Source organism: Brienomyrus brachyistius, chromosome 1, assembly GCF_023856365.1.
Source record: "Brienomyrus brachyistius isolate T26 chromosome 1, BBRACH_0.4, whole genome shotgun sequence".
NCBI classification, from domain to species: domain Eukaryota; kingdom Metazoa; phylum Chordata; class Actinopteri; order Osteoglossiformes; family Mormyridae; genus Brienomyrus; species Brienomyrus brachyistius.
In genome coordinates this window covers 15,830,196-15,844,062 of record NC_064533.1, presented here as the reverse complement: position 1 = coordinate 15,844,062, position 13,867 = coordinate 15,830,196, and the positions used below count along the sequence as shown (strand labels likewise).

Genomic DNA, 13,867 nt, shown 5'->3' with positions numbered 1-13,867 from the left:
GTGTACGATTGTTTTGTTAAGAATTATTAAAGTTGGATGACTTCTGACTTTTGGTGAAGATTAACCTCCCAGCATCTTGCATTTATACCCACAATTACCCACGATTCTCTGCACTAAATCGTTGTGTTTTTCTCCGCAAAGGCTCTCCGACAAGAGATGTGGGCCCATCTCTAGGCCTCAAGAAGTCCAGCTCCCTGGAGAGCCTGCAGACAGCCGTCGCTGAGGTCATGTCGAACGGCGACGTCCCGTTCCACCGGCCGCGACCGCCCATCATCCGCGGCAGGGTCTGCAATGAGAGCTTCAGGGCCGCCATCGACAAGTCATACGACCGGCCGGCCGCCGACGAGGATGACGAGGGCATGGAGACACGTAAGTGTGGCAGGACCCAATTTATCCCGAAAGTTCTCTTCCAAAGTGAGAGTACTTATCCTTTTATCTAGTCACAAAATGGAGTATTTACCACAGGCATGCAGGTCAACAGTCACATTCAAGGGTGCAACAGCTAGCTGAATGATTCTGGGTCTTCAAGCACTACGCCACCTGTTGCCCAGCTGTGGTTTTTCATGGTCAGTACACTTCCCGGATCGTTTAAATCTCCAGCCAGCAGTTTCCAAGAAATGCCGTGGGAGAGCTTTCCAAGTTGACGTCACGTTTGAACCGTCAGAAAACCACGGTTGAGGTCCGATGAATTTTTCATGGAAAATAGATACAGAAAAATAGATTTTGACTGTAATAGATACATGAGAGATGGTGAAACTGGAATATGACAGCGTTCCTGAGTCACCACTGTGCGTGACGGCCTGTTCTTGCAGCCAGCACATGCCTTCATGCGTGTGCATGCATGTAGCGTGTTCTGGAGCATCTGTGGGCTCCAATTCTTTTTATCAAGTTCCATATTCGGGCTCGGAGTTCAGGGTGGCACGAACCCCTGGAGCTCTCCGGCATGAATGTGTGGCAGGTGCTGCTCTGCAGCCTCGCTTCTGGCTTGTGGGGGAGCCTGGGGGTGGGGGAAGGGGGATCTGGCAGAGGTGTGGCCCCTTCCCCCACCAATCATTACTGAACTCTGCTTACTGTGGTTTAGCCAACTGGATTTGCTTGTGGTCCCGAGAGGTCAAGATCAGGAAGTCAGACCTGTTGAATAGTGGCCACTTTCTCCCAGTCTGTCCCTAACGCCTGCGGGGGGTTCAAATAAACCCAGTTTAGTTACACCCCGTGGCAGGAATTGACCGGTAGAGGTGAATCAAGTCCGGAAAGCGAGACCTAGAAGCTCTGAGACCATCAGAGAGCGAGTCTTCTTGTGCCAGTCTGGCAAACTGCTCCAGAACTGCCATCTTGTCATGGATGGAACGTCAGTTAGGTGTTCGGAGGGGGGGGTTATAGCAAGGTTTTTTATTTTCCGTTGAGCAACTCTATTATCAACTTCAGGGAAGTTTGAAAGCAGACGACTCGCTTGGATGATGTTCCCTCATGCTTCCTGCACTACACTAAATACCTCAGCATTATCAGGGGAGAAAATGCGTTTAAAAAGCTGTATCCTGTAATAGTGCATTGTATTCTCCCAGGCAGTATTTAAATAGGCTTCTTTTTTTTCCTAGATAAAGCAGACCTCGCTATTCCCGTCACCAAGGTTAACAGTTCGGCTGACAGAGAAGCAGCTTTTGCATAAAGTCAGACTTCAGCGCCCGTTTCTGGGTTAAATGTTCGCTCCTCTATTACACCGAGTCTTCCTCCTTATGGGGAGACACATTTTTGACCTGATTTCCAAAAAAACAGATTAACACGGTCCTTGGATTGAAGCATGGAAATGATTTCCACTTTGTGGAATGTTAAGGCTGTTTTAATTAGTCTAATTAATGCCCCCCCCCCCTGAATGGTACACTCTCGAGGTGTCTGATGCCTCCCCAATATTGCTGCGATCCTTCCTTAGCGAAAAGCATTTCAGTTTTACTCCTTCTGTCTCTTTGTTTTCCGTTATCGTTGTTCCTGTGTCTCTCGTCTGGCTCTCGTTCTGCCAGGCGAGGGAGATTAAGTCCCCTCATTGTTGTCTGGCCCTTTTGCTCCCGTTTCCACGGCACCGTAGGTAAGGCTGGGTCCCCCCCCCCCCCCCCATCTTCACCCAAGGCCCCGGACTTACCTCCTTCAGCACATTAACTGACATGAACTCAAGACGCAGCAGAATTGAAGCTGTTCTTTGGTCCCTGCAGAGGTTTGATAGCTGGACGTGGCTCAGAGGTGAACCGGCACCTTGAAACCCGCTGCAGCTTGATTTCCAGGCGGTCCCCCCCCCCCCCCCCCCCCCCCCCCCCCGCTGACACTGTGATAAGGGAATCTTCGGCCATCCCCAGCATCCTCGCCTGATAACGATGACGCTGGATGTGTGGTAGCACATTAATCACGCCCTGTCTACCACACTGTCCTAGATCATGCTATCGGGATGGAATCTGCTGCAGGAAAAATCAGGTTGTAATTAACATCCTTTGGTGTGTTATGTTCCATCTGCAGTATAACTGTACAGTCAGGACTGGATTCGCTGCTTTTAACTGCTATAGCCAGTGCTGCCTGTGAAGGTGTTTGTGTCCATGTTCAGTCCAACTGCGTGCGTAGCCAGTGCGATGAATGCAGTGGTGCGTTTTGTAGCAAAATCCCTTCAAGAGACGCGGTTTTTGGTGGAGCTACAGACATCTGCAAGCGGCCAATCAAAAGCCCACACACCTGTGCACACCAAAGCCTTTGTGGTCGCAGGCGATTCTGGGTAATCCTGTGCAGAGCCATCCGGTAACCAGAGGCACTACCATGGCAGAAAGCATAGTGTGAAAAGAGTTGAGGGGTTTTTGAGAGCAGGGTCATGGCAAATACAGCTGCAGAGGTTGCAGTGCAGGAAACAGCATCAGGTCAAGCTAGCTGACACTGGCTCTCTTGCATTTAGTTTCATCATTGTTTGCACCGCAGAAGCCTTCGGCTCTCTTTATGCTCATCGTTTCGGCGTTCCCTCCATTTTTCCTGCTCGATGTGTACTGAGTAAATTGAGGTTAAGTAGCTCGCTGGAGGTCATTAGGAGTTCCCCTGCTGGGACTTCAACTTGGGGTCCCTCACCCCCCGCCAGGCATCTGTGAAGACTTTGCTTCCTGTAATGGATGGTGATGAATCGCCCCTCTCGGTGCGGAGCAGATCGCTTCGTTACATTAGTGTTTAATTGGCAGATGCTTCTCCAAACCCCCTTGCAGGTCAGAGCAGATTAATAAGCGTATCGCCATGTCCTTGTCTCATAGTGCATTTACTGCGCCTGGTTTCATGGAGGTGATATAGAGGTCAGTGGAAATTCCCGTGGGATGAGCCATACCGTTTCCAGCTTTCCATACTGCAGATGTCCAGTAACGTTCCAGAATGGTGGCTAAGGACTGATCCGCTGATCCCTGGGTGGGAAGTGGTGTAAGACCCTTGAGCCTCAGTCTGTTGTGCACTGATACTTAACCAACTCGATTTTATAACAGTTACAGGTCTGCAGATGTGCATGTCGGCACGGAGACCATAATTAGCGTGCTCTCTCCCTGCAGTGGAGGAGGACACAGAGGAGAGCTCCCGCTCCGGACGGGACTCCGTATCCACCTCCGCCGATCTGCCGCTGCCATCCGGGGGGTGGCCCAGGGATGACAGGACGAGTGACGGGGGGGGCCGGGCCAAGGAGCAGAGGAAGAAGGACAAGTCGCTGAAGGACAAGAGGAAGTCAGAGAGGGACAAAGAGAAGGAGAAGGAGAAGAGCAAGGCTAAGAAGGGCATGCTGAAGGGCCTGGGGGACATGTTCAGGTGAGAGCCCCAAAGAGGCACCGGCTATCAGCAGCACCCGTAATCATTTTTAAGGGGCTTATGGTTTATTCATGCTCTGTAAACGGTAACCACCCCCCTATGCATGCCTGTGTAGGAATGCGACCGCATGAGTCGCAGGTGCAGTCTTCCTTGGCCATTACGCCTCGCTGCGTCACTGGTGGGGTTTCTGGGATTGGTCTGCAGACTGCGGCTGTGACACACAATGCAGGCAGGGGTGTTTTTACGCCTGTTTGTCATGTTTCTCCCATCTACTGTCCTGCGTGGCCCTGCGTGGAAGGGGGGACACACTGCATGTTTAACAAGTTGCCACGTCTGATCGGAGGATGGCTTCGTGGGGGGGTGGGGTGGTGGGGGGGCTCATCAACAGCTCGCCATCCTTCCTCATTATGTTTCTGTCTTGGTAGTGCTATCTAAGGCCATCTTCACTGACCCCCCCCATGTCAGAATTATGCAATTCCTGTATAATTCACTTAATGATCGACACCTCCTCCTCCCCACCTGCCTCACAGTATGACTGGTGTTGGCTGGCTGAATGGTGATGGAGCGTAATTCAGGATGTCCTCTGGAGTGCCCCTAGGAGGTCCTAGGTGGAATGTTCCGGATATACGGAGCGCGATTGCTTCTCTTGTGGGCCCTATGGAGACTAGATTCCGAGACAGCATCGCATTGGCAGAACAGGCCCTGGAGCGGCCGGACCAAAGTGCAGGGAGAACTGGGCCCTGAGGGGCCCTGTTTGGCTTTGTGGACATTACTATCTCCAAGTGTCACCCCTGCATGCTGTCGAATTGGACCGATCCTGAAGTGTCACCGGGGGCACCATCATCCTCTTGTCACTCTTGTCCCTTTTTATCCGAGTGGGGCGGGAGGGCTGAGGGGAGGGGGGTATTATTGGGGGGCATTATTGGGGGCCATTGCCACCAGGGGGGTCTCTGAATGTCATGGGGGGTTTGTTGTTCTTTTTTTTTTTTTAATCATAAATATGTTCTGAGAGGTTGTAATCACGTTATGGCTGGGGGGGGTGTCATGTATCCTGGTAGCCGCTCGATGCGGATCGCCCGCAACATTGGCATGTTCATGCCGCCGGCTAACCACATTTCAAATGATCGTGCCCTTCTGCCCCCCCCCCTACACACACATACACACACACACACACACACACTGCTGGGGGGGGAGGAGACGGGGGACTAATCGAATCTGAAATCCCGCCTAAATGGAATCCGATGTGCTGCCGCCCTTCCCTCCTGACGTAACTAGGTCCAGTGCGTTGTTGGGGGGGAGTGGGGATTTGGAGGGGGGGCAGGAATCCCTAGGCAGGGGCAGACTAAATGGGGGCCCTACTGTAGGCTGACATGGGTGGGGGGCCCCCTAAGTAGGCTGTTGGAGCCGAAACAGAAACGAGAGGTAATGCTACACAATGGAGCTTCAGTAATATTCTAATCAAAGCGTGGGGGGCCAACGGTAAAACTTACCAAAAAGGGCGGGGGCAGGAGTGCTGTCAGTAAAATTTGTTGATGAGGGAGGGGGTGTCACGCAGCAGGATCAATTGTTCAGACAAACAAGAGGAGGCCATTCAGCCCCTCAAGCTCGTTTGGGGAGAACTTAACTAATAGCTCAGAGTGTCCATTTTAAGGTAAGGTGACCAAATTTGGACACAATATTCTAAGTGGGGTCTTATCAAGGAATCGTAGCATCACCTTCCTTGACTTAAACTCCACACACCTAGAGATGTAACCCGACATCCTATTGGCCTTTTTTATTGCTTCCCCACACTGGCAAGAGTGGGACATGGAAGCATCAACATGCACACTGAGGTCTTTCTCGTAATCAGCTACCTTTATTTCCGTGGAACCCATATATCTACCCATGTATTTCTGCTCCCTACATGGATTACCTTACATTTATCTATGTTAAATTTCATCTGCCAGGTATTAGCCCGGTTGCTAATTAAATCCAGATCCCGTTGTAGCCTCTCCGCTGTTAGATCAGTATCTTGGTGTCGTCTGCAAATTTAACCAGTTTAAATCCACTATATGTATTGGTGTCAAGTTTAATCATTCCCTCTTTTTACTAAGGTTAGACTTGAGTTTTTGCATCTCCCCACGTCTGTTCACAAGTTGTCTACCACTCCAGTGAGACAGAATCAGACAAGGGAGATGTAATGTTAGTCTTGTATCTTTGTGGCGTTTCGTTCTTAATAGGCTACTTTGTGCCAGTTTGCTTGGCAGTGAAGAGCCGGTAGACTCCAGTAAAAGACATCTGGTAGCATGAAGTCTCAAAGTGGAATAGTCCATTACAGCTGGGATGGGGACAACTTTGTCTCTCATGAAAAGTAACTGCTAAAATTGCAAATAACAGACATGTTGCTATCATTCAAATAATCATATTATATCTTTAAATGTAGCTTCTGGAAATTCTGTCTTCATGGGACCCCTAGTTTTCTGGGGCCCAGGCAGCTACCTACCCCGGCCTTATCGTAAGTAAGCCCCTGCCCTCATGGTTTCCATCTGAATCACTTAAATTCTGTCCCAAGCTTTTAGCTTCCATATTTTTCATTTCACTTCCTGTGCACTTTTTTCACTTCACTTCCTGTGCCTTATAATATATATTTTTGAAGTTGACGAGGTCACTTCCTGTGCCTCGTCATTTACCTTGTTTCCATGTTCTGGTGGCATGTTTACAGGCAGGCGAGTGGTCAGCCCACTGAGGAAGTGGCCCCCTGCTCTGGGGTCATGTGAAAGGGGCCACACTGCTCCTCCATACCAAGGCTCACCCTGCCCCCCCCCCAATCCCTTGCAGGTTATTTTTTCCCACATGATCTGCTTTTATTTGTCTAAAAGTGTCACCAGTGAACTGCGAGAGCCAGTAATAACATAAAGAGGACATTCCCCTCCGTTTTTGCCATGCGGGGGCCTAATTGGGTCCCTGCCATGAACATCCGGGGGTGTGTAAAATATAATAAAATAAAAGCTGTGATATCTCCAAGCGAGACAGATCCTGTCAGCATAGCTGGGAAGGGCGGTGGCTGGCTGTGCTGATCCTGTGTCTCTCCAGTTCACTCCCCCCCCCCCCCCCCCCCCACTGTCCTCCGCTCCCCCGAGACCCTGTAACCTCCACCTTTCTGCCCCAGTGGGTGTGGGCGTTCCCTGAGGCCCCTCAGTGTGACAGGGCAAACATGCAGATTCCCTGTGCTCATGTCCTCAACCCTCGTCCACCCCCACCCCCGCCGGCAGCTTCCATACAAACAAGGCAAAGTGTGTCTGAGAGAGTGTGGGAGAGAGTTAATTACATCATATCCCTGATGGGGGGCGCTGCTCTTGGACCCTTGAGCATCCATCCAAGGTTGTCATGCTTTAGCATTTCAGCATGGCGCGCACGGTAAGCAGATCATAAAGATCACAGAGCTGCGCTGCGTTTAAAACGCCAGTTAAGCCCCAAGACGTATCATGAGCAGCCCCTGTGTCGCAGCCCCCATGTTTCCATGACGATGCCGTTCCCTGCGTTGGTACGGCTGGGTGTGTGGATTTGAGCTCAGTGTCATTTATCAGATGTGTTACATGCTACCACGCTCCATTTGAATCTCCATGAAATTGCTGTGAAACATCTCCCCCACCCCAGCAGGCTCAAAACACTGGCGGTGACCAAGACCCCCCCCCCCCCCCCCCAAAAAAAAAATGGTGACGCTTGGAATGTGGCGCCTCTGATACATGTGACCCGAGTTGCTGCTGGGTTTCTGCCAAACTTGCTGTTTTTGTTGCACCCAGGCTGTGGGGGTCCTGGATGGGGGTGGAGGGTCCCATGGTGCAGGATGTCATGGGGGGTCCTGTTTTTCTTAACACCCTGAGGAATAATAGGAAAGGCATGTAAGGGGAAGGCAGGGCCTGTGTGCTGGTGGACTGGGGGTGGGTCATAATGAAGGGAAGGAAGACAAATATTTTTTTCTGGGGGGGGGGGGGGTTAAATGGTTTTTGCTGTTCTGACCATGTCTGTGACCATGTTGTTTATGGTATTACTTTAGCATTTCTGGGGTCTCGCTCCCAAAGTAAATGTACCCCCCCTCCCCTTCACGTGTAGTGACTGTTTGTGGCCAACAGGAGGCCCCCAAACCTCGAGACCCCCAATCGGAGGTGTGGCGTTGCTGCGGCTGGTCACATGACCTATTTCCGGGGTCTGGCAGCTAAGGTGAATTAGGCTGAGCAGACGTCCACCCCCACAAGGCCCAAAGTGGTGCTGTTTACATGGAACTTCGGAAGTGGGGGGCCACCCACCGTCCAGTGAGAAGCCCCCCTCCCCCAGCCGAAGCCATGCATTAATGAATATATCCATACAACACCTTGTTGTGTTTATATTCGCTTTTATTACAGGGAGAATGAGGTTGATGATCGAGCGGTCTCTGTCGTAGCTCTCCGGGGAGGGGGGGTTGCGGGCCGCTCCCGCTGTGGGTCGTCACTCCACTTTCCCACATTGCGTGACTTAGGCACCATAAAATAATGAGTTTTTTTTGGGGGCAGGGTGGTGTGTGTGGGAAGGAAGCAGGTCCTGGAGTAGCAGTTGACTGGACTGTGGTCTTGGTTATGGTCAGGGTCAGATCAGCCCCACCCCACATTTGCAGCATTTTCACCTTCTGTCTGTTTCACATCTGTGAACACGGAGGTGGCCTCACCTGCACATTGTAATTGTTTCACTGAATGTTTTTGTCTTGGTCAGGCTTCTCTGGGGCAGAAGGTCACCGGTTCAAACCCAGCCGCAGCAGGTCTGTGGGTCCTTCAGCAAGGCCCTTAACCCCCAGCTCCCTGGGCGCCCCAGCAGGTGGCTGCCCTTCGCAGACAGCTTACTCTACAAAGAGCAAGATGAGGGAGGCGTAAAAGACAATTTCCCCACGGGGATCAATAAAAGTATCTGTTATTATTATTCTTATTACTGCAACCACAGGCCTGTGTCTGTCGCATGGGCAGGTCACGCTCAGGTTACAGCCGTGCTTCAGCATCATTGTAGTGAGGTTCTGTGATGGCCCTGTGTCCCCATGCGGTCCTGACACTCAGCGTTTTAACTCCCGTCCCGTAAAGCTTAATGCACCAGCCTGTAAAGTTGCCCAAGGTCCCTTACGAGGCCTGGCCCGTTAATTAGGGCCCCATTTCATTAAGGCTGATGGACACAGCCTCTTCCCTGCGATCACGCCACGCACATATTTCTGTAAGAAAAAATGCCCAAACTGACCATTTTATGCCATAAAACCTGTCATACGTGTGGTGCAAACGGGCCCTTGTGTGCTGTGGGCTAATCGCAGCGTCACGCATCTGCGTTTTCAGAAACAGGCTTTTTTGGAGCCTGTGAAAGTCCTTGTCGCTGTCACCCTCTTGGTGATGGACGACTGAGCTCTCCTTATTAGTAACCACGGTGATTCGTGGTTTTCTCCTCTCCGTGGTCCATTTCCTAATTAATTAATCAGGTAATGTATAGTGTTTCTCATACAAACGGGGCCAACCCACCTTGACTCCTGCGGGGGGGGGGAGGGGTGTAAACGGGGGTCTCTGGACAGGCTGACCCCCATTGCAGAGATTGCGGTCCTACATCACCGATGACACGAAAAGAGGAAATTCGCCGAGAGAGGAGCTTTTAGCGTGAAGAGGGACACGCCGGCCAAGTTGAAGCTCGTCATTACGCTGATACATTCATTTATTCATTATACTCTTAAGGAAGCATCACCTGAAATAATCGTTTTAGATGCATGAATAGTTAACGTCCCTGAAAAGTCCTCTGTGCAGAAACAGTAAAGATAAACTATTCCAGCTAATTGCGGTATGACTTAATTGGGATGGTTATCTTCCCTAATACAATCAAACTCATCAAACAAAGCCTGATTTTTAACAATCAGGGGGGTTTTCCTAATCGATCCCCACCCCTTTTACCCCAACGTTTCGAGTCTCTCAGAGTTTGTGACGCTCCCATTAATGGATTCCGCAACAGATTTCTTCTAGCGTGTGTAAACCACATCACGGTGCCCAGTTACCTGCGAAACCCATTTCATTAGGCCGAGAATTTGTTCAGATAGATTTGTCTTTCAGTAATGTGTGGAATGTAAAGCACACTGAACATCTTCATTGGACCCGAGATGTTTCTTAGTGATGCAAGAATGTGGTCGGGATCCCTAACAGCCCGTGCTCCCCCCTCCCCCCCAGAATGGCCCTTAGGTCATATCCCATAATGCTAATGGCATCCAGACAGCTCCCTTTCCCTGCGAATCCCTTTTGGGGTGGAGCTGGTTCTGGCTGTCTGATGGAGCCGCAGTCCAGGTGTGCATCGTTCGGGCCATAATGACCCCCCCTTCTGAGGAAGCTGGGAGCGGCTGTAAATAAAGCCGTTTCTGTGCCGATGGGCCGGGTGGTTTGACGTGATTCAAAGCCTCAGTGGCGGGTCTTGCTGAAGTGCCGTTCATTGCTGGTGACGTTTATCACAGCTTGGGAATGGCTGCTTAATTCTACCCTTGTTCTTGGTGGTATTGGGGGTGGGGGCGGATGCAAATGAAGGCCAGGGCTGGGGGGCCGCATCCTAGCTTCGGGTTATATGATTCCTTGCCAGACCCCAAACCACCCCCCCCCCCCACGATTGACAAAGATACAATTTATGTGGGTGATCCCTGCCCCCCCGCCGCCACTGCCTCAGACTCGTCACGCTTTCCTGCTTCCTTGCCTGATCTGCCCCCTCGTTAGTTTATACAGCAGCCGAGCCCCCTGCCGAGTTTGCGACGCATTCCGCACTCCTGCCTCCCGCCCGCCCACCTCACCGTTCATCAGCGAGATTGCCTCACTTGCCCCCCCCACCCCCCATAACACTTCTTTACAGGCTGCCAGTGTCGTCCCATCATTAAAATGTAAAGTTTCCATCCAAATAACACCGCATTGCTCTGAAAACCTTAAACGGGAGAAAGAGATAAAATTAAGAAATTGCTCCTTTCAGCGCCAATAGCGGGAAAAACCTGAGGTAGCGGCTCTGGACTTGGAGGCCTCGTTTCGGTGATGGAGTAAAGAACCCTGACGTCTGGGGCACAAAGGAAGGTGCCAGCACAACGATTCTTTTCTAGGAGGTTCTGAGTTTTTTTTTTTTTTTCTTCAGATTGGGGTGTTGCATGTCAGCAAAATTAGAAGTGAATCGTACGCCTTAGGGCCTTGACCATCGTGGGGTGGCAGGGCGGGAAGCAAGATTGGCTGACATCATGACGGTTTTACAGGATTGGAAAGCACCGGAAAGATGAGCGGCCAGGTGAGCGAGGCGGAGTGGAACGCAAGGCATCCAGCAAATCGAAGGCGGGGGAGATGCAGGAGTCCGACGAGGAGGCGCAGCGGATGAAGATGGAGAAGGAGAGGTGAGCCTTCTGAGCCATAAAGGCTATAACTGGGCCTCGGACCCAAGACAGGGGATGAGAAAACCCCTCCGCAGATCAGTTAAATGTCAGCCATTTCTAACAGGAAGCTTAATTGATCGTTTATGGATAGTTCTCTTTTTTTTTTGCCTTTCTGCCATTTCTGCTCACCTTCTTGAAACCTGATTGGATGTGAATCAGGTTATAATTACAAATCAGTGGCCTCCCTGCTGTTCCCCTGTCTTAGCTGTGTGTGTGGGGGTGTTTTGTGAATGGAACGCCATTGTGAGAGTCCCGCCCCGTGAGTCTGACCGGCGTGCGGATGTGGGTCCGTCTCCTTTCGATCGCTGTTACCCTGGAGACCTTGCTGCAGAGCGGCAGCTGTGTCTATTGTGCGCTGTGTGCGGGTTGTGCTCCATAATGCCCCCTCCCTGGACCTGGAATTGAAAATAAACAATGGGCGCTAATCTGCGGACCGGACCACCACAGTGGGGCGCCGGTGGAACCCACCCCAGATAAGCGGCGGGCACAACATCGCAGACTTCCAGGCGGGCAGACATCGCAGACATGTCCTTGGTACCGGGGGGGGGGGGGGGGGGGGACTTTATTCTTCTTGTCTTCTGCTTCTGTTTGTGTGGAATCTCTTGCGTTGAGAAATTCATTTTCATCGCCATTTGTCTCCATTTTGCCCATCCCCCCTCCCCGCTTCTGAAAAGGGGGGGGGATGTTCTTTCCCGTCCCTGTCAGCGAACCTCACCCATATTTTCCCACCTTTAACAGCATTGGTCCTGGGGGAAATTTCCCCTGGTAATAAAGCAGTGGAGCCGAGCCGCGTGCAGCACAGGTACAGGGTGAAGTGTAATGCGACTGGTGGCCACGCCACAGGCTAATGCCGTGATGGATGAGGCCGCCTCGCTGTTTCTGTGGCGCCGCGGACGGGTCCCTTTCACTGCTGCAGGCTGGCAGAGCAGGCCGCTGGCAAAAAGGCTAATACTCGCATGCCTTAATGCTGTGTTTTATTCATGAACAAGCCAGGGGACCGTTTGGATCGCCCTAATCACGTGCTGTTATTAAGTGAAAATTATATATTTACTCGTCTCACCCAAGCTTTTTCAAAGGCCTGGGGTTAGAGGGAAATTAACATTTTGGCTGCTCACACACGGCATTTGTGTGTTTGTTTGGTGTTCCTCATGCAAAGTTTAGGGGCTACTGGCGTCAGTTAGCGCCGGCAGCTATTGTTGACAGCACCAGCAACTAACTTTGGATAGCAGTGGCAGTTAGCATTGACAATTAGCCACTGCAGCTGATATTAACAGTTAGTTCTGACAGCTAGTGGTTGTCGGTCAGCATTTGCGGTGAACACCAGCAGCTAGCATTGGTGGCTAGGGTTCACAGTTAGCACTGGTAGCTAGCATTGGCGGTTATCATGGGCAGATAACCCTGGTAGCTAGCATTGGTGGCTAGCATCGGCAGATAGCTCCAGCAGCTAGCTTTGGCGGTTAGCATTGGCTGGGCCAGTTGCAGGTGTGTAGCTTTGAGCAGCGGTGCCTTGGAGAAGCTGATTAAAAGTTAAATCATTGGCAGAGTTTGTTCTACTGTTGCCTCCAACACCTTGCTATCATCAGGGACATCATTAAAATCCAGGGCCAGCTTGCCCCTTCGGCGCCCCCCGGTGTACGGACATGTGTTGTGCTGGTGGGTGGCCCAGAGGCCTTGTTGCGGCACATTTGGACCGAGTTGGGAAAGGGCCTAGTGACACGAGCCTGCCCCGGAGCCGTTAGCGACGCTCGCTGAGGGAGGCGTTAGCTCGGCCGCGCGGGATGATGTGGCTATTTTTGTTCCTCAGTCTCACCTCCCAGTCTCGTTCTGGAGGTCAGAAGCTTTTTCCTGTGGCCGCTTCCTGCCCCCGGCACCAGCCCGCAGTAGTGTTACCAGGCAGAACGTGCTGTGGCCCCTCCCCTGCATTTTCGACTCTGTGGGTTACCTAATGACCAGCTAACACCGTGCATCTTAACCTTTTCCCACTTTAAAAATAGACACCTGGTGCTGCCTCTGTATGTGTAGTAACCTTGCTGCGTGGGGGGGGGGGGGGGGGTCACCCCGTAAACAATCTTGGAAGTCAGAACCCGTGATGCACGCCCCCCACCCCGGCCTGCATGCTGCCATCCCCCGTAGTGACAGATCTTGTTTAATTCATGTTGTACCTGCGGCCCTTTTCTCATTTAAATGTCCAGAGCGCGATTCCTCTCATCAGTATGTATGTCGAGGGGCTTGTGCTTTACTATAAATATACATATTATGCATATTGTATTAAACACAGAGCTGTTTGGCTGTTTCTTTCTATGTATTTCCGTTTTTATCCAGTTAAAGTACTTCTACTACTTACAAATTAATTACAGCGATAGTTCTGATGTTGTTGAATTACTTCAAACTAATTTAATTGGCTTTTATAACATCCATCTGTCTGACTGAATTACCACATGCAATTAGGCCGTGGATCGCACGGATTGATTGTGAGTCTGATTACATATCTAATTATATTGATAGCCAGCAACAAGTCGAGATGAATTATTATGGAGTTTGCGTTTGGCCAATTATCGCACTGATGAAGTGATAGGGGCTCAGATTGGTGTTGACGGGAGTGGGGGGGTCAGGGTGTCGGGATTCGACGGGATTTGCAGGTGT

At 51.2% G+C, this 13,867-nt stretch overlaps 1 protein-coding gene across 1 annotated transcript in view; it reads left to right on the top strand.

Annotated features, from left to right (window-relative positions):
* The window catches only part of LOC125727810 (partitioning defective 3 homolog), a 162,444-nt gene that overhangs the window by 145,206 nt on the left and 3,371 nt on the right, over window positions 1-13,867 (top strand). The window contains 3 exon segments of the mRNA XM_049004804.1: window positions 142-369; window positions 3,555-3,804; window positions 11,051-11,185. Of these exon segments, the coding sequence (XP_048860761.1) occupies window positions 142-369; window positions 3,555-3,804; window positions 11,051-11,185 (613 nt within the window).